This window comes from Cornus florida, unplaced genomic scaffold, assembly GCF_030987335.1.
Source record: "Cornus florida cultivar Cherokee Brave unplaced genomic scaffold, ASM3098733v1 CherokeeBrave_3.0.0_Hap2_Chr10, whole genome shotgun sequence".
NCBI lineage: Eukaryota > Viridiplantae > Streptophyta > Magnoliopsida > Cornales > Cornaceae > Cornus > Cornus florida.
In genome coordinates, this window is record NW_026775580.1 from 58,900,658 (window position 1) to 58,926,966 (window position 26,309).

At 38.4% G+C, this 26,309-nt stretch overlaps 1 protein-coding gene across 5 annotated transcripts in view; it reads right to left on the reverse strand.

Annotated features, from left to right (window-relative positions):
- The window catches only part of LOC132279629 (BEACH domain-containing protein B), a 146,646-nt gene that overhangs the window by 7,731 nt on the left and 112,606 nt on the right, over positions 1–26,309 (reverse strand). For all 5 annotated transcript variants that reach the window (XM_059781656.1, XM_059781655.1, XM_059781653.1 and 2 more), the window contains exons 28-40: positions 18,755–19,219; positions 18,406–18,619; positions 17,364–17,585; positions 16,754–17,230; positions 16,338–16,676; positions 15,768–16,217; positions 15,410–15,456; positions 15,205–15,298; positions 14,707–14,913; positions 12,387–12,512; positions 11,922–12,293; positions 11,607–11,838; positions 8,920–9,686 (exon numbers count right to left, since the gene is read on the reverse strand). In XM_059781656.1, the coding sequence (XP_059637639.1) occupies positions 8,986–9,686; positions 11,607–11,838; positions 11,922–12,293; positions 12,387–12,512; positions 14,707–14,913; positions 15,205–15,298; positions 15,410–15,456; positions 15,768–16,217; positions 16,338–16,676; positions 16,754–17,230; positions 17,364–17,585; positions 18,406–18,619; positions 18,755–19,219 (3,946 nt within the window). In that variant the 3' untranslated portion in view covers positions 8,920–8,985. The remainder of the gene's footprint in view (positions 1–8,919; positions 9,687–11,606; positions 11,839–11,921; positions 12,294–12,386; positions 12,513–14,706; positions 14,914–15,204; positions 15,299–15,409; positions 15,457–15,767; positions 16,218–16,337; positions 16,677–16,753; positions 17,231–17,363; positions 17,586–18,405; positions 18,620–18,754; positions 19,220–26,309) is intronic.

Sequence of the window (26,309 nt, forward strand, 5' to 3'; positions counted from 1 at the left end):
TCAAGCGAGAAGACCAAACTCTAGCTACATATTACCACTCTCTACGTGGTAAATGGGAAGAGTTAGATCACTACCAAGACTACATAACTGTGTGTGTGCAACTGATGTTAAAGCATTTCATGTTATGGTAGAAAGGAATCGAATCTATGAGTTCTTGGGTGGTCTAGATACGAGCATGCCAGGGTATAAGTGTTAGGAAGGTATCCAGCCCCTACTTCTGTTAGAGATGTGTTTTCGTATATCCAGGTTGAGGAGAGTAGAATGAAGGCTATGTCTACACTTGTATACACTAAGCCTGAGCCAGAAGTACCATTGTCTACGAGGTCTGCTCTTGCCACACAACAATGGAACAAGCCCAATCCTCCAAAAGGAGGGAAACAAGATGCCAAAAGCAAGTTGAGGTGTGATCAGTGTGGGCGTATGCGCCACACTAGGGAAACATGCTGGGATCTACACGGTCGCCCTACTCCAGCTCCTACTAATGCGAATGCTAGGCCAAGGCCTTGTCCATTTAGGGGGTTATTTGCGGCACATACTGCAGAGTGTGAGACTGCTTCTACTGGTCATGCCTTCTCAGGGTCTCTGAGTTCTTTGTCCGGGGTTGAACTTGATGCTCTCCGACATCTACTAGCACAACATTCCTCCGTTTCCACCTCTAATTTCGCTTAGACAGGTACCTCTCATTCGGCACATCAGGTTTCCACATTATCTGGTGGAACACCCTAGATCATTGATTTAGGAGCCACTGATCGCATGACTGGGGCATCTGATTTTTCTTCGTATAGTTTATGTTATGATAAGGATAAGGTTAGAGTGGCTGATGGCACCTTCGTCTCCATTGCAGGGAAGGGCACTGTTTTTGCCTCTCCTAATCTTAACTTATCCTTTGTTCTTCATGTCCCAAAGTTTACCATTAACCTCCTTTCTGTCAGTCACATTACAAAAGGCTTGAATTGTAGTGTAACCTTTTTTTCCATCTCACCGTGTGTTTCAGGACTTGACCACAGGGGAAGACGATTGGAAGTGGACGTGAGGACAATCACTTGTATTTGCTGAACGCGAGGCCAACTTTTTATTATGTTGCAAATCAATCTAGTGTTAGGAATAGTAATGTCAATAAAGATCTGTTAATGCGATGGCATAATAGACTTGGTCATTTACCTCTTCCTGTTTTGAAGCATGTGCTTCCCTAGTTTGGTTCTGTTGAATCTTTCGAGTTAAATTATGAAACATGCGTTCTTGCCAAACAATGTCATGTTTCTTATCCTACTAGTATTAATAAAAATATAGCTCCTTTGCAGCTTGTTCATTCTGCTGTGTGGGGTCCTGAATCTACTACTTCCTTACTTGGTTTTCGTTACTTTGCTGTGTTTGTTGATGACTTTAGTCGATATACTTGGCTTTATCTTATGAAAACCAAAGATGAAGTTCATTCCATTTTTAAAACCTTTCATAGGATGGTATGTACTCAGTTTGGTTGTCCCCTCAAAATCCTTCGAACTGATAATGGAGGAGAGTTTATGTATGGTGGCCTTGCCTTCTTTTTTGCTAATAACGGGATTGTCCATCAAACCTTGTGTCGATACACCACAACAGAATGGTGTAGTTGAAAGAAAACACCGTCATATTACGGAGGTGACCCGTTCTTTTCTAATTGCGATGGGAGTGCCTAAAAGTTATTGGGCTGATGCAACCTTAACAGCTACATACCTTATCAATCGCATGCCTTCTAGGGGCTATCAATCCTCCTTCTCTGTCTTACACCATGACACTGCCTTGTTTACTATCCCTCCGAAAGTGTTTGGTTGTGTTTGTTATGTTCACATTCATCATCGCAAGGACAAAATGGACCCTAAGGTAATCCGAAGTGTCTTTCTTGGATACTCCACCACTCAAAAAGGGTATGGGTATTATAACCCCACCACACGTTGTTGCTTTGTCTCCATGGATGTTACATTGTTTGAGTCTGTTCCTTTTTTTTCCACTGCTCGGGATTCTCTACAAGAGGAGACTACTATACAGGTAGAGAATTCGTTGTCCATTCAGAGGGAATGCCCCCTTCCTTTGCCTATTCCCATTCAGGGGGAGCTTCTTACTGAGGTGCCTATGTCTAGTCCTCCTTATACTAATGATTTGCAGCAGGGAAAGCAGCCAATTGTCTACATTAGGAGGGTAAAACAAGTTATTGACTCACCCCAGGATCAAGAAGTCTCCCTTAATCTAGGTAATTCCTTAGTTGACATTGATATTCTTGATTCTTTTCCTAATAGCATTCCTGTTGATCTTGATGTCCCTATTGCCTATCGTAAGGGTGTTCGTAGTTGTACAAAGCATCCCATATCTCAGTTTGTATCCTATAATGCCTTATCTCCAACATATCGTGCTTTCATTTCGTGTATCTCCTCTGTATCTGTTCCTTCTAGTGTTTCAGATGCTTTTAGTCAAACTCCATGGAAGAAAGCTATGCTTGAAGAAATGAAGGCCCTAGAAAAGAATGGTACTTGGGATATTGTTCTATTACGTAGGGGTAAGAAACCAGTAGGTTGCAAATGGGTCTACACATTAAAGTATCATGCAAACGGAACAATTGAGAGATATAAAGCTCAGTTAGTTGCAAAGGCATTCACTCAGACCTATGGAATTGATTATCTGGAAACATTTGCTCTAGTTGCCAAGATGAACTCTATACGCGTTCTTTCTTTGGCAGCTAATTTGAATTAGCCCTTACAACAGTTGGATGTAAAGAAATGCTTTCCTTCATGGTGACTTGGAGGAAGAGGTGTACATGACTATGCCACCACGGTTTAAGCTTGTTAATGGTCAGAATTCAGTGTGCAAGCTAAATAAAGCTTTGTATGGGTTAAAGCAGTCGCCACGTGCTTGGTTTGAGAGGTTCAGCACTGTTGTGAAAAGAGTAGGGTACACACAGAGTCAGACAGATCATACTCTCTTCATCAAGAAGCACCAGGGCTGCACCACTGCCCTTATTGTATATGTTGATGATATTGTTATCACTAGAAATGATCTAGAAGAGATTCGTCGAATGAAGTCATTCTTGGGGACAGAGCTCGAGGTTAAAGACCTCGGATCATTGAGATACTTTCTTGGGATCGAGGTGTGCAGATCGAAGAAAGGCGTGTTCATTTCTCAACGGAGGTATATGTTAGATTTGTTGGCTGAAACAGGAAGGCTTGGAGCTAGATCGATTGATATTCCCATTGAGCATAACCATAAGCTTAATGATGTAGATGGAGACCTATTAGATGATGTGGGAAGATTTCAGCGATTGGTTGGGAGACTGATTACTTATCTTTCACGCGCCCGGATATTGCCTACGTTATTAGTGTGATAAGTCAGTTTATGCATGCTCCACGTACACCTCACCTTGAGGCAACTCATCATGTTCTTCGCTACCTGAAGGGTTCACCTGGTAAGGGGATATTGTTTGGCAGTCATAGCCACTTGCATGTTGAAGCCTATACTAATGCTGATTGGGCAGAGTTTGTAACAGATCGACGATCTACTTTAGGATATTGCACATTTGTTGGAGGTAATCTTGTTTCATGGCGAAGCAAGAAACAGTCTGTAGTCGCTAGATCTAGTGCAGAGGCTGAGTTTAAATCCATGGCATATAGAGTTTGTCAGTTGTTATGGCTACGTAAGATGTTGGGTGAGTTGGGTTATCCTGTTCGCGAGTCAATGAAGTTGTATTGTGACAACAAGGCTGCTATTAGCATTGCCCATAATCTAGTTCAACATGACAGGACAAAGCACATTTAAGTCGATCGACACTTCATCAAGGAAAAGCTTCGTCTTGGGATGATTTGTACTCCACACGTCAATACACATGATTAGGTTGTTGATGTTTTGACTAATGGAGCGAGTAAGACTTGCTTGTAAAATATGTTAGTCAAGCTGGGCATGATAGATATCTTTGCATCAGCTTGAGGGGAGTGTTGTCAAGGGCTTATTTGTTATTACTTATATAATGTTGGATCTTATGTAATTTCTGAAACTTGTTATTATAAATAAAATGTGGTGGAAGGATGAAAGTATTCTTTCATTCTTTCTCTCTTTCCCCATCTCTTTCTCTTTTTCTCTCATCCGCTTTCTTCTCTTTTTCTTCTTTTTCTTCTTCTTCTTCTTTATCACTTATTTTTGATTTGATTAATTCTTAAAGTTAACACTTAGAACTCAGATCATAAACACCTCTCCTACGCCTAATTTATATGATGCCTTCGCTACTGTTGACTATGAGGAGCATAAACGTCAGATCTCTCAGCCAGTAGCTTTTCTAGAGACTAGTGCTGCTAATTCTAGACTTTCAGAGGGAAAGGTTATTTGTTAACATTGTGGAGCCACGGGTCATGTAAAGGATCATTGCTTTAAGCTTCATCCCGGGCTAAAGCAAAAATTTTCTTGCAATCGTACTTCTGGCTGTGGCCGCACTGCCACAATAGCCGATACTATTGGTGGGTATACTACTCCACAGATTGTTGTCCCTCCTTCTTCAACTTCTCCCAGACCATCTTTTTAGGACTTCAATCAATTACAGTCCCAGATTGGTCAGCTTCAGGAGTAGTTTGGAGCTTTATCTACCAGGGCTGATTCTTCTATTACTACGGCTACAATAGCTACAGGTACTCCTCCTGCTTTTCATGTTAAAGCGGGAAAACCTACCTAGGTTCTGGATTCCGCAGCCAATGATCACATGACTGGTGAGTTGTCCTTATTCGTAGTAAAAGAGATTTTCTTTCCTCATTATTGTGTAGTGATTTTCTTTCCTCATTACTGTGTTTTATAGGACTTGGGTTTGAAGAGGATTTTTGGCAGGGGATATGAGCACGATGGCCTCTACCACTTTAGGGATCCTCCACCGACACCTCCTCCACTTGCTTCAAGCCTCTGTTCTTCCAGTTTCTAGATCTTATGATTTTTCTTTTCAGACTTTAAATCTATGGCATGCTCGCCTTGGGCATGTAAACTTTCAGTATTTATGTTGCTTTTTCCTTCATTAATAACGGCTTGTAAGGATAATAAGTTTCAATGTGAGATTTGTGAACTTTCTAAACATACTAGAACCAGTTATATTTCTCATATGCATTGTGCACCTAGTATGTTTGATCTCATACATTTTGATGTGTGGGGTCCATCTCCCGTTACTGCTTTTTCGGGGCATCGTTATTATGTCACATTCATTGATGATTATTCCCGCTGCACATAGGTACATTTACTTGAAAAGAAATCTAAAGTTTTTCCCTTGTTCACTCAATTCCTCCAAATGATCAAAACTCAATATAAAACAGTTGTCAGGAATATTAGGTCGTGAATATGTTTCCAATGAGTTTCGGTCTCAACTTAACCAACAAGGTATTCTTCATCAACTTACTTGTCCATATACCCCCGAACAGATTGCTGTGGCAGAGCATAAAAACCACCAACTAACGTCAGTTGTTCGATGTCTTTTAAGTGATATGAATGTGCCAAAGTCATACTAGTGCATGGCGGTACCCCTAGTAGAGTATTAAATGGTAAGGCCCCCTTGCAAGTGCTTCAGCCTGATATTATTCTTTCTTCCATCATACCTCGGGTGTTTGGATGTACAAGTTTTTTTTCAGAATCGTAGCCCTTCTCGTACTAAACTTGATGATGAGGCCATTAAATGTATCTTTTTAGGATACTCTTCAATGTCAAAAGGTTACCGGTGTTATGATCCTGTAAACAAACACATGTATCACTCTCTTGATGTCACCTTTAATGAGCATACCCCTTTTATGGTTCTAACACTATCGTGCAAGAAACTTCTACTCTAGATCAAGAGGCTTCTCCTCTTGCTCGTCCTCTTCTTATTTTTCAACAAGAGTCTTCTCTTGTGGTTTCCTCACCCCCTTTGCAGGTCTATTCTCGCCGCCCTTGTGCTCCGCCTCCACTGCCTTCATCTTCCTCAGATACACGTTCAGGTACATCTCCTCTCTCCCCTTTACATTTCTCTGACCTTATTCCTGAGTCTCGGCATCCTACTCGGGACCGCAAACCCCCTGCTCGATTTGGATTCGCTTGTAGTACTGATCATCCTATTTCGCAGTATATCTCTTGTGATGGTCTTTTAGGGTCTTACCGAGCCTTTCTAGGCAAACTTGATTCCATTTCCATTCCCAAAAATGTCTGTGAGGCTCTCCGGAATCCCAATTGGATGTCTGCTATGATGGTAGAAATGGATGCTTTCCAGCAAAATGAAACATGGGAGCTTGCATCTCTCTCTCCTGGTGAAAAGACTGTTGGTTTCAAATGGGTATTTAGTGTTAAATATCTGGCCGATGACTCTATTGATCGGTATAAGGCCCGTTTAGTGGCCAAAGGGTTTATTCAGATTCCTAGTAAAGACTTTAATGATACCTTCGCTCCAGTGGCTAAATTGACTTCAGTTCCTTTGCTTGTCTCCCTGGTTGCCTCTTATAATTGGCCTCTTCATCAGCTTGATGTGAAGAATGCTTTCGTTTGGCCTCTTCATCAGCTTGATGTGAGGAATCCTTTCGTTTGGCCTCTTCATCAGCTTGATGTTAAGAATGCTTTCCTTAACGGTGATCTTCTTGAGACTATTTATATGGATCCTCCATCCGGTTTTTGGGTTGAGGGGGAGTACGCTGGAAAGGTTTGTCGATTGCGGAAGTCTTTGTATAGGTTAAAACAATTTCCCAGAGCTTGGTTTAGCTGCTTTAGTGATGTAATTCTATCCATGGAGTTTGTTAGATGCCATTCTGACCATACATGTTTTATCCACCATTCCTCCACTAGTCGATGTATCATTCTTCTTGTCTATGTTGATGATATCAGCATTACTGGCAATGACTCCCTAATATTGCTCAAGTAAAGCTTCAATTGGCTAAAGGCTAAAGCTTTTGATTTGAAAGACCTTGGGCAGCTCAGATATTTCTTGGGAATTGAGGTTGCTAGATCTAAGCAGGGTATCTCTTTATCGCAAAGGAAGTATGTCTTGGATCTTCTTCGAGACAGAGTTATGCTTGGGTGTAAACCTGCTTCCACTCCTATGGATCCTAATATAAAGATCTCGGTTGAGTCTGGAGATCTCCTTTCTGATCCCTCGCAGTATCAGCGCTTAAGATTGATTTATTTTACTAACACTCGTCTTGATTTGGCTTTTGCTGTTAGTGTTGTGAGTTAGTTTATGCATGCTCCTCATACAGCTCATATGGATGCGGTATATCATATTTTTCGATATCTTAAGTCTTGCCCTGGACATGGATTATTCTATTCTTCTAGCAGGCAGGTTGGGCTATCCTATTTTAGTGATGCAAACTATGTTGGGTCGACAGACATTCCACATCTGGCTTTTGCACTTTCTATGGAGATCATCTTATATTGTGGAAAAGTAAGAAGCAACATGTAGTTTCAAGATCTTAAGCAGAGGCTGAGTATCATGCCATAGCCTAGGGTAATTGTGAGATTCTCTGGCTTCGATCTTTCTTGGAGGAACTAGGGCTAAGTGAAAAACAGCCCTCAAACTTATTTTGTGATAATAAGTCAGCCATCATGCTTGCTTTAGATTCTGTTCTTCATGAGAGGACTAAACATATAGAGGAGGACATTCATTTTATCAGAGAGAAGGTTCGTTCGGGTATTATTAAGCCGTGCTTTGTTCAGTCCTCTAATCTGTTGGCAGATGTGTTCACCAAATCCGTTAGTCCATCTTTGCTTCATTCCTCGATTACCAAGCTAGGCTTGATTGATATCTTCACTCCAGCTTGAGGGGGAGTGTTGAAATATCTATATTATTATTATTTTTATTTTTATTAGCAGTTTTCAGCCTTTTATTAGGTGTTTTATGTAAGATCCCTATTATCATAGGATCACGTAGATAAGATCCCCATAATCATTGGATCACATCTATTTTGGCATATTTTCTGTTTTTATTTGATTTGGTTTTCTTTCTTTGTACCCTATTCTTGTATATAAATATAGCTCTCGACTCTCGGTTTGAGGTCAAAACCCAAAACTTCTTCTTTTGATACCAAGAAGAAATACAATATAGAAGAAAGAAAAGAGAAATATGTAAAAGGTTTGAATGAGATGAATTACTCATTCACATCTCTAGTATTTATAGATAAAAAGAGCACATGCTTATATTACAAGAAAGGAAATTAAATCAAATCACAACATATGACTGCCATATTCTATGGCCAGACATGTGCGTAGATAAAGTCAAAATCCATGATTCGTGGCTATCAAATCTCTGCTAAATGGTAAGTCAAATAAATCATGGTTATCATATCTGCTAACACTTAGGTTGTAAACATTCTTTCTTGACAGTGAATTTGGTTTACCTAGACTAGGTCCCGCAGTTTTACCTATTGATTTTCTTGTAAAATCTAGTGTCTACTGTTTATTGCTTTAAATTGCGACGGATTGCATACGTTTTACTATTGGTTTAAACTTCCGTTCATCCCCTTTTTAAATAATACTTAGTTGAAACATTTAATTGGTTCTACAAGACCTGTTCACTCCCCTCTAGGTCTAGATCAGTTGACCTTGCGACTCTCAATTAGAGCCTTAAGCCTTAGCTATCCTTTACCACAACATCCCACGGCTATGATGATTTCTAGCTCCAAATCTGCCGCTAATGGGCTTTCATAATCTGAACTGTTTGAGTTTATGAGTACAACACTTTAACTGGATGAAATGGATGAGAAATGAACTAAAACGTTCACCAAAACTATTTTGTATTCATAAAAGAAAAAAGAATACAAATACTAATGCAAGATATTCCAAACAAGATTACTGTATACCATTATATTAAAAGCGGTCAATGATGAACATTCATGAACATAAAATGGACACTGTTCTTTAATGTAATATGAAAGTAAAGCAGGAACCAGCAAAATATTGATGAAAGAAGCATACCTCAGCTAACATCACTGATCAGCACCAATCATCAACAATCCATTACTGCAGTTCTAAATTGTGAATCTATCCCATTGCAGAAGATTTAGATTTCAAGTTTCGAGGAAGGCTAGTTCTGCGAAGTTGAGGATTTTCTATAGAGTACACAAGAAGGCTTCCATCTTTGGTGCCGGCTAAGAAGCATTCTTCTGGGGTCACAGTTAGTGAAGTTATTATCTTTCCAAATCCATCATACCTCCTCACAATCTCAAGTGATTTCATAGAACGTACAACAATTTGTCCTTGGTCTCCCGCACAAACCAAGAACTCGCCACAACTGCTCAGTTCAACACAATTAAGGCGACCATTGGAATCAGAAGTTGCAATGTGTTTTCCATTAATAGAATACAGGTGCAAGCCGAGATCGTCATCAGAGTAGAGTACTATCCGTCCATGACGAGATGCAACAAGCTTTGATAATGCACTGCTAGATGGATGCTGAAGAGATCTTACATATCTTCCTTCCCTCAGGGTATGGAAAACACAAGTTCCATCTTTTGACCCACTTATAACTATATCAAGCTCTACACTCACATATAAGCATGTAATTATATCATCATGTCCACACAGAATATGGGATGGAGTTTCAGCAATGACATAGTCTTTACGGGGCATCTCTGTTGGTGTATTTCGAACTCTCTTTTCAGGGGTTTTAACACGAAAAACTTCCCACACCATGATTGTTGTGTCATAACTCCCAGTAGCAACAATGCTCCCATCAGATGTCACTGCAACAATTCCGGTACAAATCTTCAGTGAGAATGTGAAAATCTTACAAGAACATCAACAGTAGATAAAGAAATGCTAAGATAATAACGTCTGCAGATGAAAAATATGAACAGAAATGGAATTTATATTCACGACTTTTAATGGAAATTCTGCATTGCTCACGAGTTGTTCATAAGATTTAACTATAAAGTGCTTCACTCCATCCAAATTATTCATCAGTAACTCCTCTCATATTCGCCCCTCATTTATTTATAACATAAAACATGCAGATTGAGTTACAATGAAAAAAATAGCGAAATAGATTACATGATATTAACAAATAGGAACTTAATATGGTAGTTTTGAATATTCCATATAGCTATTCAAATCTAATCACTTCTTTGTTTGTGTTAAGAGTTTCATACTCTACACAGTTAGTCCTAAGTCCAGAAAGAGGCGGGTTGCTGTGTTGTGTACTCTACACAGTAATATGGTAGTTTTGAAAATTCCATATAGCTATTCAAATCTAATCACTTCTTTGTTTGTGTTAGAGTTTCATACTCTACACAGTTAGTCCTAAGTCCAGAAAGAGGCGGGTTGCTGTGTTGTGTACTCAATATTCTAAAAACTAATATCAAATATAAAAAAGTAAATCCATCACCTATACAAGCATCCAACAACCATAAAACATAGCACAAATTTGTTTTCTTGAAAGGCAAAGTAAAATGTGTTTTTTTGATCGGCAAAACAAAGCACAAAAAAAAATAAATACGTTAACAAAAAAAAAAAAAAAAAAAAAAAATTGTTAACAAGAAAAAAAAAGAAAAGAAAAAACAGAGCCAAAAATAAAAAAAGACAGAGAGAAGAGAACTAGAGGAAGAGAGAGATGCAAACAAAGATAAGAAGAGGGGAGATCTAGAGGAGAAGAGAGAAAAAAAGAAAGAAAGAACTGACGTGGCTTCGTCGTTCATCTCTGCAACTAGGGCTTCGTCTTCGTCTCACAATCTCATTTTATCGTTTTTCAGTTAACACTTTGACTCTTAGGCTTTCTTATTTTTTATTCTTTTGTACAAAATTCCTTCTATCGTATAATTGGGCTTTCTTTTTTGTTTATTAAGTTGCCAAAAGTACCCTTTTTGGCTTAAGAAATAGAACAATCGTATTTTTTTAAACAAATATTAGTGGCGCGCCTCACAAACAGGACGAGGTGCAACCGAGGCGCGCGCCTAGTAAACATCAGTGAGCCTGGGATGACAACAGGTGCTAAACTTGAGCCTTGAGCCTTCGCGCCTGGGCACGCCTTTAACAACATTGCACGTTCCTTGCCAATTTTCTGAAATATCAAAAAGCTGGTGCTACATATTGCTTAAGGGAATGCTCCAACATCTGCTCGGATTTTCTTCAGATTCATGTTCATATGGCCCTGACAAAGATTCTTCTATGCTGCTTGTGTACTATCATAAGCATATGGTCATATGTATGTCTTAGAATTTACAATCACATATGTGTGTGGTCATGTAAGGGCGGGCTTTGGTGCAACGATAATGTTGCTCCATTGTCACCTGGAGATTATAGGTTTGGAACGGAAAACAGCCTCTCCGCATGCGGAGGTAAAGGTGCATACATCTAACCCTCCTTGGACCAGCAATGGCGGAAGTCTCGTGCACTGGGCTAGCCCTTTATATGTATATGGTCATGTCATGTCCTAGTGTTTTGATCATTAAGGTTGCCGTCTTGACACTAGACAGTTTCTACAAATCATAGTTTGTTTATAATCCATGTCTCAGATTCCGATTGGACATTTCATGGAGCCAAATCATGCTTTGTTTCATCTTGTTGCAATGACGAGAAACGATTACACCATATATCAATTCAATCGCCCATAAATTTTAGTACACCTGTTATTGGTTGAATCAACATATGCAAGTAATAGAAGGTACCTGCAACACAGCTAACCACATCTTTATGCTGTCGGATGCTCTGAACCATTCTTCCATCACTCATGGATATGACCTGAAAGCTATTTTCCCAGTTGCCACATGAAATCAAAAAATTTTCTGATGGTGTCTGCAATGTTGCAAAAAATTGTGCACCAAGTTCAATATTTTCAGCCAATGAACTCCCAAATTTACGGGGAGATAGGACATCAGAACCAATCCCGAAAAATGGATCCTGCATCAACATGGGCCATCAACATCTTGATTGAAAGGGTGTATAATAAATTCAGTGATTTTAATGAAGATCAATAATCGTACCTGTGATCCAGAGAACGTAAAGTTTCCACCAGATTGCAGTTGTGTTGTCAACCACAACTTAACTGACATGGTGAGGCCCTGGTTCACAAGCACAATGTTCAAGTCGAATATATTGATGTATATGACAGCAGACGGTGAATTACTTGTACTAGAGATGATGGAAGTCAATTTAATAGAACCAGGAGCAAAATGTAGAGGATGGGCAATTGGAATTGGTGGCCCTCTTCTAGGGTGTTTCTTACGGAAAATCTGAATTGGTGTCTGGCCAAAATTTGCAATCTGGTCTTCAATTGCAGACCTTTGCAATTCATCTTCCATAGTTTCCAGATCAACAGCACCTTCATAAGTTAAATAATAAAAGATATTTGCTGCCTGTAATTCAATGTTTACGAAGAGATTAGTAAATTTTAAAAGCAAAGCCACAAATTCTCTAAATTCAAAATCTTCTTCTCAAACTAAGAATACCTCCACTGCTGGTTTTCCACGTTGCTTGTAACCAAACACCAAATCAATCCAGTGATGGAGATTTGAACTGACATATTCACTTTCAAGGGCCTCTCGATTTTTGCATATGAATTCTTCAGGAGAGCCCTGAAAAATTAATTTCAAAAGAAATTCTTTACATGTGTTCTTGTTTTCCATTTTTTTTCTTTCTCCAAGTACCAAAAAAGAACTTTAAAAAGCTTACGCTTCATGTATATTTAAAAAAGTAAATATAAGCATGAATATAGGCACTTCACACATATATTCATATATGATACTTATTGGAAGGTATAAGCATGTTGTACAGTATGAAGGTTCAGATGTATATAAACATATATATAGGTATTTATGAAAATATATGCATATACGTAAAATGAATATCTATGTAGTATAGGCATGAATATATCGGAGTACATAAGCACATATGCATGTGAGTTCATACATCTGCTCATATATAAGTTCTTATATACACATGCATATAGACAAATATATATGTGCCAGGTGACTGAATTTGCATGCATACGTATGTACATGGTGTGTATTATGACCAAGGGTTTAAGTCACCGTTGGCCACAGACGCAGTCACAATCACTGTCATAGTGGCAGTCGCAAAATTTTTTCACCATTACATGTCGATAAAAAATCTTCTCCACAACTTTTAAATATAGAATTCAATAAAAACATGTTTTTAGTGATTTTTTATTCTACTTTACTGTATACTTAAAGTTGTTTTGATAAGAGTAAAAGCCTATAAATTTAGTTTTAAGGCGCTGTTAGTAATAAAAGTTCAACAATATCTGTAACAAATATTAATATATGTACAACATTTCTGATTTTTTATTTTTCAAAACAATTTATGCAGACTAGAAAATCTGTAGTATAAAGTATTTACTTATTTTAAATTGTTTACAACTTTGTTTTTTTTTTTTGTTGTCAATTTTTAACAATTCTTAAATTCACTTAGTTATTTACCGTTTCTTTTTCCATTTAAAAAGATTAATCTAGACTAATACATATACAGTATACAGTATATAATATATAATTACATTTTAAACTAATTAAGACATAAAATTTAATTCGGCTCGAAAATTACTTGCTTCCTTTTATAAAACATAAGGAAATATTCAAAAAATAGACAGATGGGAAGTTTGTAGCAAGATCCATGAATAAGTATGTTATATCTAACATTAAACAATAGTTGTCATGCTAGATCTAGAAAAAAAAGAAAAGGAAAAACACTTATAATCCTACTTATTTTTTACAAGATCGGAGAGCTTGGATCGAGGATTTACAATTAAATCTTGTGTTTTGTTTGCATTTTGAATTTGTAGATTCAAGTTGTTTGACATGTTTGGATGTTGAGACTCGTTTGAAAGAGAGAAATGAGAACTGGACAAAAAAAAAGGAGGTCTATGTAGTTCTGTGCCCAAACAGTACTGTCGCAGCTGAGCCGCTCCAAGTTAGTTGTGATTTTTAGTCTCACCATGACCTCGGCTGATTTGGTCATAGTTACAGATGAGTCTGATGTGCTCACTTAGCCAGCCAAGTTACAGCGAGTCCTAAACCATGACTAGGACAACTTATGGAAAATAAAAATGCTAGATCATTTTTAAGTTAGGCAAGCTATTTTTCCCACTAAAAAAATTATTTAACACAAATTACAATCAAACAAACATCCAAAAATGATGTTTTATGGTTTTACATTTAAAAAAATAACAGTAACTACCCAGTGTGGTCCTCACTAATCGAGCATGCTCGGAGGGATGCACTTGATACAGACCTAACCTTTGACACTATTTGTCAAGATTCGGACTCTCGTTTCATACATGAGTAAGCAGTAATATATGTGCAGCATTTCTACAACAAATAAAAGTATAAATATGCAAATGAATATAAAATTTAGAATACATGTCAACAATTTCCTCATCAGGCTAGGATATTATTTAATTTTTCTTTATCTTTTATATACTAAAAAAAACCACCACATGAGGTAATACAATTCTTTTGATTTTTCATTAGGAGGAAGGATAGCCTTAACCAGCTAATATGGAATTAGATAGCATTAAGCCCAAATAATATGAAATTAAATGAATCCTTCTCATCATTGACCAGACATTTGTCAAACCATGGCTACCCCCATCCCCACGGCAACCTAGAAAACTAGAAGGTCCAAACTTCTCTCTGCAGTAATCAACACTCACAGGTGAGTCACTTCTATTTTTGGCTAGATGAAACAGGCATCTACTAAACCAAAAGAGTAGGTAAGTGGCTCCACTACTAAAATCACAGGCGATTCACATACCTTGGCCCAAGGAGGGAGGCAAACATCACGTAATGGTTCACCATCTTGTTTTACTCCAAAATGATAAGAATTTGAATTAACAAGAAGCTCTGGCATGTAAAAGAATTCGGGAATCAATTCCTTCACATCACTTGTATTAGAAAGACAATTCCGATATGTGCTCTCAATGCTTTGGAAAAGGCGGTCTGCATGGTCAAATTTACCACCCTAACCAAAAAATGTGTTAGTGAAGCTATGAGTGCAGACAAAAAATAAAATAAAGTAAAAAAAAAAAATACAAAGAAGGGAAAAAAAAAAGGTGGCAAATTAACACCCAAGAGAGTATACTGGACTTGATATCCAGTTGAATCAGTGTAGAAATATCATCTTGAATGAAAAACTGATTTAAATAAACTATATTGTTTCTAGGAAATCATAATGCCGGGATTACATCAAATTCTTATTTAGGTGATACATTATTGATATTGATGCCTAGTAAACATGCCATTATTAAATTACCTGCAGCGTACGGTGGAGAGATGTAAATGGCTCCAACCTAAGAAGGTAAAAAAGCACAATTCCCATGCTTGAGTAATGAGATCCATAATAGAAACTGCAAAAGGAAAAACAAAATTATCACTGCATATGAGACATCTTAGTCAGAGTGCAATCTTGCAAACCTAAAAAAGCCACAGAGTATGCTGAAGCAGGACTCAAAGATTACCTCGGTATATCAGGATCACAGAAGTTACGATATCTATCTTCAAAAACCTGTATAAGTGGAATAGCACACTAAATTATAAGAATCCTACACTAGAATCTTATTTAAACAAAAGTAGTGGTTTCTGATAAAAAGGTAGTAGTCATATTATGGTTTGTTTCTCTTCAACCAAGTAGTTGTTTCTGAAAAAAAAAAAAAAAGTCATATTATGGTTTGTTTCTCTTCCATGGTTGAACAACTCGTCCACCTTTGTACCTGAAGCTTTATTTCTATAAAAGTGGTTTCCCATAATAAATAAAAGTTTAAAATTTTCTTATATAGAGAGGATAAACTCAACAAACGGGAAATGAAGTGAACTAACCTCAAACCGTTTTGAATCCAGTGCCCCAATAGGTTTTGAAAGATCCCTAAAGGTTGATGACTTGTTGAAATCAAGAATATCCGAGGAATAATCAGCCAGCACCCAAGGAAACACAGGATACTGCGTTAAATCATTATAAGATCTTCCAGCAAGCGTATTGAGAATCATTAGATATTCAAAGTTTGTCATATCCCTTCTCCTCCAGCTCTCTCTGGCAGATTCTGCCATCTCCAGTGCCACACGCCTATCAACAAAGGAAATAACTCCAGTCTTGTCCCTGTATCCCTTTGGAAACATAGATTCATTTCTGGTAGCAACTATCAATGTTCCAGCATCTTTTGCATCCTTTTGTGACGCGAAATTCAAAAATATAGGAGCAACAGAATCAATGAAAAAAATCTCTATTGCAGTGTACCTAAGCAAATACCGAGTCCAATGGACTGCCTTTATCTATGAGCATCAATAAAGAAGAGAGAAATCAGATTGTAGGGCAGATATACATCTTTAAAGGCCACAAATAAAAAAAAACTAAAAAAAATAAAAAAAAAGAAAATTTTAAAGTTCCGGTACCTTGCAAACATTCCACCTTCTATGGCGCTTTATATTTTTAGGTTGCTTTTGCAAAAGAATTTGATGAACTCCTGTGTTATCAACGGCTTTCCCTTTATCTGAATCCATATCTAAATTAATGGGCCATTTATAAAACTTCTGCCTTTGAACTCCTCCCAATTGATCATGCTTGCTCGAGTCATAATTGTTTGAAGTATGAAATTTATTGAAAACAGATGACCCTCCTGTACCTTCCACTAAAAATTCACCAAAGAAATGCAAGACATGTTTCATTACTGCCAAACGTCCAGCTAATTTTCTCTTTGGTGTTACTAGTACACACGGGACAGACAAGAGAACCTAAAAATAAAAATCCAGACGTTAGAGATACAATTACATATTTTACCCCTGTCAAATGCTCATTTTGTAATATATACCTCACGAGTTTCTGGCTCTGTTGATGTAGAGGAAGAATCTCTTCTGTCCGGAACAATATCCTTCTGATCATTGCAGTCTTTTACAACCTCAGGACACTGTCTGTCTGAAGGATCCTCAGCGACCAAGGTCTTTTGCCCACTAGATTCAGCATCACTTTCAGTGGGTTCTGAGGACCCCTCATCAGTGATCCTGCGAATTCCTTTCAGTAAGAACTGCTTCATTTGCTCAGGAATATGCCCCCCAAAACCAGATTTGTTTTCATTGACAGGAAGAAGAGCCTCGTTGTTAGCCACTGTGGAAGGTGGATGACAAAGCCTTTCATCAAAGTGATAATTCTTTCTTAATTTCGGCCTGCGCCGCCATGCATCTTCATTCTTGTCAAGTTTCCAATGAGTTATGGTACTATTTGGAAAAGGATTTGCTGACCATGGACCTCTCTCATCAATCAGAATGCGAAACATGTGTATCCATTTTTCCTGTTGATGCAGCAATGATAAATGTGAATGCAAATGAAAAATCACAACAAATACAGATGAAAACAAGAAAAAGAAGCTGACAACAACACAAGAAAATACTTGGTATAACATCAATCAAAAGTTGTACACTTACAGCAACAATTTGCTGCTCTTCATCAAGAGAAAGCTGGAAGGAAGCTCTTCTACTATCATCCGAAGCAAGAATGAGTTTTAAGCTACTCTGTATCTCATCTTCAAAAGCTTTCCTTTGGTTTGAATCTGCAGATATATTTTCATCCATCCTAGTGCGAAGCTCATGCAACTGTCTGGTGCGATCATTTTTTGAAGTCTTTATATATTTTACCTCATCGGCGACCTGAAGAGTAAAGCAAGACAATCAAACAGAAGGAATCAAAATAATACACAGAAAGTAAAGATGACAGGATAGATAAAGTTCTACAGAATGCCATAACTTGGCCTCATCAGACACCATCTTTAATACATATAAAGAGGCATGTACTGTAAAAACTTGGAGCAATGCTACATGCAATGCGCCTTGTTGATCCCAATGTTACTTTATAAGAGAGAAAAAGGAAGCGGCGATTGCTGAGATTGTAAAGGGTGCCTTTGCAAGAGTTCAATGGTTTATGGGTTACTAAGGAGGTGGTTTCACTACTAACTTGATTGTCTAACAGGATTTAGCAAATATTCATCCTCATTGAACACATAAATTGGCAACAATTTAAAATATCAATCAATTTATAGTATGACTTTCATATAACCTTATCTATACGAGGTTAGATTATTTATCTGTTCATTGCACGTGCTAGTTACCACCCTTTACTAGCTTTGACTTTTAACAGATACAATTTTGATGGAACTGTTATGACTACCACTTGTGCCAAAAGCTTGAACTATTATGGATTGGAATGAACAACATATATCAAGCTCTAGCACCCTCCCTAACATGTGACTATCTGAGACCCTCCTACACAGAGAGGCAAACAGACACGATAGAGTGCAGATAAATTAAATGGGTAAGTAATTGCAGATGGAGCAAAACACTAGATACAGTTGCTATGATAGCCAGAATTGATAAATATATATTGTCGCAGCAAAAGAGCACTATAATCTCTTTAGGACAGCAACACAACATGAAGAAATAAGACAACATTAGAATGAACTTAGGGACGCACTGCAGCAATCACTCGATCATTCTGAATTAGATTGTGAATGGTGCCTGTTTCTTTTGGATTGCTGCTGGAATCTGATAAATCATCTCTTCCCACAATACTGTTAGCAAGCATTGATTTTCCACAGTTGATTGTTTCTCGAATCAAGTGTGAAATAACATGAATCCTAGCACCATCATCCAGCATTCCATACTGTGATCTAACAACAAGCAAGGCCCTGCACACATATTGAGAATGGTGTCAAAGGGCTTATTTACCCATCCTAAATTTCCATGAAGAACCTTAAATGATATATTGTAAAAATTAACAAACTTTTCATAACAATCGTCTTAAAATGACAAATTCACAATACCAAATGAAAAGCTGCAATCTGCTCTTGCTTTGCTCATCATCAGTGGCCAGAAGACAGGGCAGAAGGGGAATGACCTGTTGGACACAACGAGACGCTCTTTCTAGGGAAGAATTACAGAGATAAAGGATTACAAGTCGAAAGACAATTCTTGGGCACTTCTCCCCTCTTAATAGCATAGCTTTATCAACATTTTTACTTGGTTTTACACCCAGCGCACTGCTAATCCCGCCAGATACAACAACTGCGGCCATTTCTGCAGCAGGAATATTCAGCGATTCTACTAAGCCACGTGCTCTTTGGCCAAAAGATGGTCCTACTGCAGATGAAGACTTCGGTAACATTTTGCTTGGTCCTTTCCCATTCATCTCACTAATTATGATCCATAGGTTGTCATATAAATTCCACCACTCGTCATTGATTCTCTCTTCTTCATTTGTGATAGACTGCTTCTGAACCCAAGGATTTCTAGAAAGAAAATAATTAAACCATGATAATGTATAAAAAATCTCCATGCATTATTAAACAAGTGGTAAACTGCAGCAAGAAAGATTCAAGACACAAGGAAGTAATACAAATTAATTATCAAAATGTAAACTTATGTGCTTCTACAAGAAGTTGCTACCCTGCATGTAATAGTACTCAAAATAGACGTTTCACCCCTTTGCTGAAGCTCTGTTAAAAACATGAACTAGGTGCGCATGGGGAGAGGGGGAAGAGTGAAAATAATATAACCCCTCCTGTAGGCAAGGGAAAAGAGAAGAAATTCAATTTCCGGTATTTTGACAAATCTGAATGAGGGATTCGGACAGCACCAAGTAAATTTAATAATTTAGTTCAGATATGACTTAAGGGAATAAGTTTCACTTAAAATTGAAGAGAGTAGTTTTCAATCTTGGTGTAACGGTAAGGTTACTCGGCTGCGACTTGGAGGTCACAGGTTCTAAATAGGGAAACAACCTCTACACATGCAGAGGTAAGGCAACATATATCTCCCACCCCATCCTGAACCTGCTACGGCTGGAGCCTCATGCACTCGTTTTGCCTTTAGTCTTGAGTTTGATAACGCAAAATTTATACAAGTTAAAAAAAATGTTGTCAATTTCCCAACGAACACTTTTAACCCCCCCCCCCCCCCCCCCCCCCCTCCCCTGTTTTTTTCCTGTAACACATTGAAATTAAGTAGTTGAACATTTTCAATTTTATCAAATCGCACCCAAGTCATGTTGAATATCTAGTAATTGACCCCGTTTCTTTTAACGCCAACAGGTACTTCTAGAACCACCTTTTTTGTTATCGAGGGATATGATATAAAAAAATAAAATTTAGAGTAGAAAGGTTTAAAGCATATTATTTGTACTTTATTGATGTTACTATTAGCAGATATGATAGTCACGATTTATGAAATGACTTACCATATTAGAAGAGATTTGTTTATGCGGAACATGCTGTGATTTGATTTAATTTTCTTTCTTGTAATATGAGTATGTGCTCCTTTTATATATAAATACTATAACTGTAAATGAGTGATTTATCTCATTCAAGTCTTTACACAATTCTCTCCTTCTTTTATATTTCTTCTTGGCATCAGAGCCAACACCTTTCCACACCTTTCAGCAGCCTTGCTACTTGTGCGACAGCCACGTTAGGCTATTTGCGACATCGTGTGATATTGCCTACACATGATTTTCTGTGTTGCTATTTTGTGATCGAAAACAGGTATTTTTAAGCTTTACAATTTCTTTTTAACTCTTCTAGGGTTGGGTAAATTGGGATAGTTGGTCTATAACACTGAGAAGGGCTTGGGTACATTTTTTTTTTAGCTACAGAGAGGTTCCGGATATTGAGAAGGAGGCTGTCTGGCCATATGTAAGCAAGCAACGCTCTTTGAAAAAGTCTGTAGTTGGACTTTTCGGGAATGGTCTGAGGAGACATTGTTACTATGTATGGTCTGAGGAGACCCTTTGATTTATTAACAGAATTTGTGGTGTTTTTGGAGTTGTTTATTGTCGGGTGACAGATTATGGTAGAATTAGGGTCCTCGACTGTTAATTCTCTTGGCTTAAGTTTTGTGGGTAGTGGTGCCATTTTCCCCACTAACTCATTAGAAAATCCAGAACTTCAAATCACTACAGTGAAGTTGGATGGCTCCAACTATTTGATTTGGGCACAGTCTGCCAAGATGTTCATTGGTGGCAAAGGCAAGATTGACTATATTACTGGTTCTGAGAAGGAGTCAGCTGAGTCTGAGAAGGCATATCCACAGTGGTTTGCAGATAACGTTATGGTTATGTCTTGGCTAGTCAATTCGATGTAGCCACACATAGCCGTTGGCTATATGTTTATGAAGACTGCTAAGCAGATTTAGGATTCAGTTCAACACACTTATTCTCAGAGGTAGAATAATGCACGAATTTTCCAGTTGGGGTGAGATATCACTAGGATTTATCAGGGTGACTTGACAGTTTCAGGTTACATCGCCAAGCTTCGTGCTATTTGGTAGGTGGTGTCATATTATGATTCCTTCCACTCTTGGAAGGATCGAAATGATGCAGTTTTATATGTAGGGATTGTGGAGAAAAATCGAGTGTTTCAGTTTCTTGTCGGGTTAAATGACGAGTTTGAGTATGCTCGTGTTCATTTATTGGGCTTATCTCCATTACCTACTCTTGAGGATGCATATTCCTATGTGTTGTCAGATGAGAGCCGTCGGAGTCATCCATTAGGTGTTACTTCAGATGATCGTTCTGCTATGGTAGTTCGTGTTCCCAACCTTTCAAGAACTGCACCATCCCAGCCAGCTTAGAGTTCTACCACTAGTCCTCAGCCAGCTTAGAGTTCTACCACTAGTCCTCTCCTGGGACGACAATGTGGGCAGTGTGACCATTGCGAGAAAATTGGTCACATCAAGTCTCGTTGTTATGCACTACATAAACGCCCACCGCAACAGAAACACAACCTCAATCCTCTGCACATTTTGTTACACAACCAGTCTCGTTGTCGACTCCTGACAACTCTGCCTCTTCCTCTTCTGCCACAGTTACCTTAACTCAAGCTAATTTGGACAAGTTCAAACGATTCTTCAATCAAATGGAGGCATCATCTCAGCCAACCTCCACTTATGCCCACTCAGGTACTATTGCGTTTGCACATAACACATCTACATCTTCGACACCATGGATCATTGATTCTGGTGCTTCATACAATATGACTAGTATGCACTCGTTCTTCCAATCTTATAGTATCTGCTTTGACTATCACAAGGTACGCCTTGCGAATGGCTCTCCATCTTCCATTGCTGGGAAGGGTAACTTTGTCCGATACACATCATCTTCCATGGTTGACTACAAATCATACTTCAGTTAGTAACGTTACAAAACAATTAAATTGAACTATAACATTCTTTCCCTCTCACTGTATTTTTCAGGATCTGGTGTCGAAATGGACGATGGGCAGTGGGCATGAAGTAGACGGCCTATACCTGTTAGATGCTCCTTTGTCACCTCAAGCACATTTAGTTTCTTTTTCTAATAATGTTTCATCTAATAAAGCCTAGCATATGCGTTGGCATATGCGTTGGCATATGCGTTTATGACATATTTCTTTCGGTTATTTAAAACATTTGTTTCCTTCCTTATTTGTAACTTGGCAGTCTCAGATTTATCCTGTGAGACGTGTCACCTGGCTAAACATGTTCGTTCCAATTATCTTGCTAGTAGTAATAAATCTGCTTTAACACCTTTTGATCTTGTTCATTCAGATGTGTGGGGTCCTTGCCCAGTTAATTATAGTCATGGATTTCGATATTTTGTGTTGTTCATTGATGATCATACTCGTGTTACATGGGTTTATCTTATGAAAATAAAAAATAAGGTGTACGCCAGTTTAAAAACTTTTATGACAATGGTTCAGACTCAATATGGTCGTAACACTAAAAAATTTAGATTTGACTAGGGTATGGAGTACACTTGTGGGGAAGTACAATGGTTATGTACAGAATTTGGCATTGAGAATCAAATGTCTAATGTTAAAACCCCTCAACAGAATGGCCGTTCTGTGAGAAAGAATCACCACATCCTTGACTTAGCCAGAGTAATCTGCATTGGCATGAATCTTTCCCAGTCATTTTAGGGAGATGCAGTTCTTACAGCTGTCTACATCATTAATAGGACTGCTTCCATGGTTCTTAACTTTGCAGCCCCACTCTCAATCTTACATCCCAATTCATCTCTTTTTTCTATTCCTTTGCGAGTCTTCGGGTGTGTTTTTTTTGTTCAGCAGTTGGGCAGACTCCTACAAAGCTTGACCCCAAGGCTTGAAGTGTGTTTTTGGGATATTCTCACTCTCAAAAAGGTAATAGGTGTTACCATCCTCCCAGTGGTCAGCGGTTTATATCCATGGATGTTTCTTTCTTTTAGCATACACCATACTATAGTGGTTCAATTGGTTCTCAAAGTAAATGGTTCCCATTGAACACAATTGATGATCACCTTCTTCCGTCATCAACTTCTCTACCTTTGCTTGTTTCATCTTCTATTATTCCTCCTCGTAATATCCCTCCAGCAAGGGGAATTGTTCCTTTTCCACAGGTTTATAGTCAGAGACAACAGGTACAAGCTTCTACTCCCACGATCGATTGCCTTGTTCCTTCGACACCATCTCGGCCTTCTCAAGCTATTGTTTCGCTTGTTGATCAGCCCATTGCTCTTCGGAAGGATAAACGTTCTTGTACTTACCTTATTTCTAATTTTGTTTCTGATTGTGCTCTCTCACCCTCTTATCGGAGTTTTCTTGTTTGTGTTGCCTCGGTTTCTCTTCCTTCTAGTGTTGCAGATACACTAGCATAACTTCAATGGCGTGATGCTATGACAGAAGAACTACAAGCACCTGAGAAAAATCAGACTTAGGACATAGTTCCGCTTCCTATTGGACGAAAGGTTGTGGGTTGTCGATGGGTGTTTGTAGTTAACCATAATCCAGATTTGTCAGTTGCTCGTTACAAGGCCCGATTGGTTGCGAAGGGTTATGCTCAGACTTATGGCATAGATTATGAGGAAACTTTTGCTCCTGTTGCCAAGATGAATACCATCCGTGTATTATTTTCTGTTGCTGCGATTAGATCTTGGCCTCTATTTCAGTTATATGCCAAGAATGCCTTTCTCAATGGTGATTTGCAGGAGATGTATATAGTTCCTCCTTCGGGCTTTCATTCTCCTGCTCATTCTGGTATGGTATGTCATCTTCGTCGTTCTCTGTATGGCCCTCCAACAGTCTCCTTGAGCTTGGTCTGATCGCTTTGGCATTGCCATGCTCAAGTTTGGTTTCCATCAAAGTGCAGCTGATCATACCTTGTTTTTACGTCATTCAGGCGGTAAGACAGTTGCTCTCATTGTGTATGTCGATGATATTGTTCTTACCGGCGATGATACTACCGGAATTGCTGAGGTTAAGAGCTATCTTGGCTGTCGGTTTGAGATTAAGGATCTTGGTCCCCTACGGTACTTCTTGGGCATTGAGGTGGCTCGCTCCAAGGCTGGCATTTTCATCTCTCAATGCAAGTATGTTCTTGACTTGCTTACTGCATCTGGTTAGCTTGGCGCTCGACCTGCTCATACTCCGATTGAGCATGATCATCGGTTGGCTGATTCTGGGGGGGAGTTGTCATTGGATGTTGGTCAATATCATTTGACATTGCTTATGCCATGAGTGTCGTGAGTCAATTCATGCACTCTCCTCGTACCCTTCACCTTAATGCAGCTATTCGGATCCTTCGCTACTTAAAGGGGTGTCTGGGCCGTGGTATTTTGTTTTCCAATCATGGTCACTTACGTGTTGAGGCTTGGACAGATTGATTATACAGGATCAGTTTCAGATAGGAGGTCCACTTTGGGCTATTGTACCACTATTGGTGGCAATTTGGTTACTTAGCGCAGTAAGAAGCAAGATGTTGTCTCTCAATCTAGTGCAGAGGCATAGTATAGGGCCATGGCTCTTGGTGTATGTGAGTTACCATGGCTGAAAACTTTGATGACAAACCGCTTCCATTCTCACTTTACTGTGACAACAAGTCTGCCATTAACATAGCAACAAATCCCGTTCAGCGACAGGACTAAGCATATAGAGATAGACAACCACTTCATTCGAGAGAAGATTATATCTGGTCAAATTTGCACTCCATTTGTCACAAGCTCATAGCAGCTAGCAGACATACTTATAAAGGGCGTCAGCAAGATTTGGTTTGAGAATGCATTGTCCAAGTTGGGCGTTTCAGATATCCATGCACCAACTTGAGGGGGAGTATTAGCAGATATGATAGCCATGATTTATGGAATGACTTACCATATTAGCAAAGATTTGATTATGCTATAGAATATGCCATATAATATGTTGTGATTTGATTTAATTTCATTTCTTGTAATATGAGAATGTGCTCTTTTTATCTATATATACTAGAGCCGTGAATAAGTGATTTATCTCATACAAGCCTTTACACAATTCTCTCCTTTTATATTTCTTCTGTTACAGAAGAATAAAAACATACTTTTACAAAATAAAAATCAAATCAACAGATTTTGTAGTAATCATAGCTCAATAGTATAATAGTCAATCATGTAATATATCAAAGCATGAATGGGATATTACTTGAACCAATTACCCAACCCCACCCAAAAGAAATAAGAAAAGAACAAAATAGAAGGCGAAGGCCCCGTTCACACCCATATAAATTTGTTGAAAGCCATAAAGTTAACTAATGGTGTATTTTGTTGTAGGGGATAGCCCTCTCTACCCATAGGCCAGAAACGGTTACCCCTCCCAAACCAAGAATTCCATGTCCCTCTACCACGACTTGTACCTTGCACCTTCCTTTTAGGACTTCAAGAGGTGATGTAGGACAAGAGCAAACTCAAATAGAAGAAAGCAAGTAAGAGTTGTTGACTAGAAATTAAGATAAACAGAGCTATTGTTCTAGAGTCGTTACTAAAGAAGAATGATTGAAAATAACCAAAAAAAAAAAAAAATACTATTGGAATCACTCCAACAGGGCCTAGGTATCAGACCTAAAGAAGGCACTACACCCTCAGAATTTGTGAATCACTCACAAAGAAATCTCAAAGATATTTTTATTCATTCATTTACTGAGTAAACAGAGTTACATGGTATCCTTTTTATAACAAATGATGACCCTTTGATTACCCTACAATTGAGTTAATCAAAAGGCCCTAGCATAATAAAAGTAACAAATAACTTAATTGATGCAATTTCACCATAATTAATGCAATTTACCAAAATTATGCAATTTGACCCAATCCCCCCAATTATGCAACATTGCAAGTGGACCCCACTTCACCTAACATGTGCCAAATCAAGGCACTTGAGCTCTAGAATACTCTTTCCCAAGCCTTTTATACATTTTAAAACGTTACTGCCACTATTCTCTACCAATTCTCTCTGGCTTGGAAAAACTCGGTTTGATGACTTAAAGGGATGAAATTGCTCATAAGTGTGAAAAGAGCAAGAAAATATCAGCCTTGTTTCAGCAATTTCCATAATTTGCACC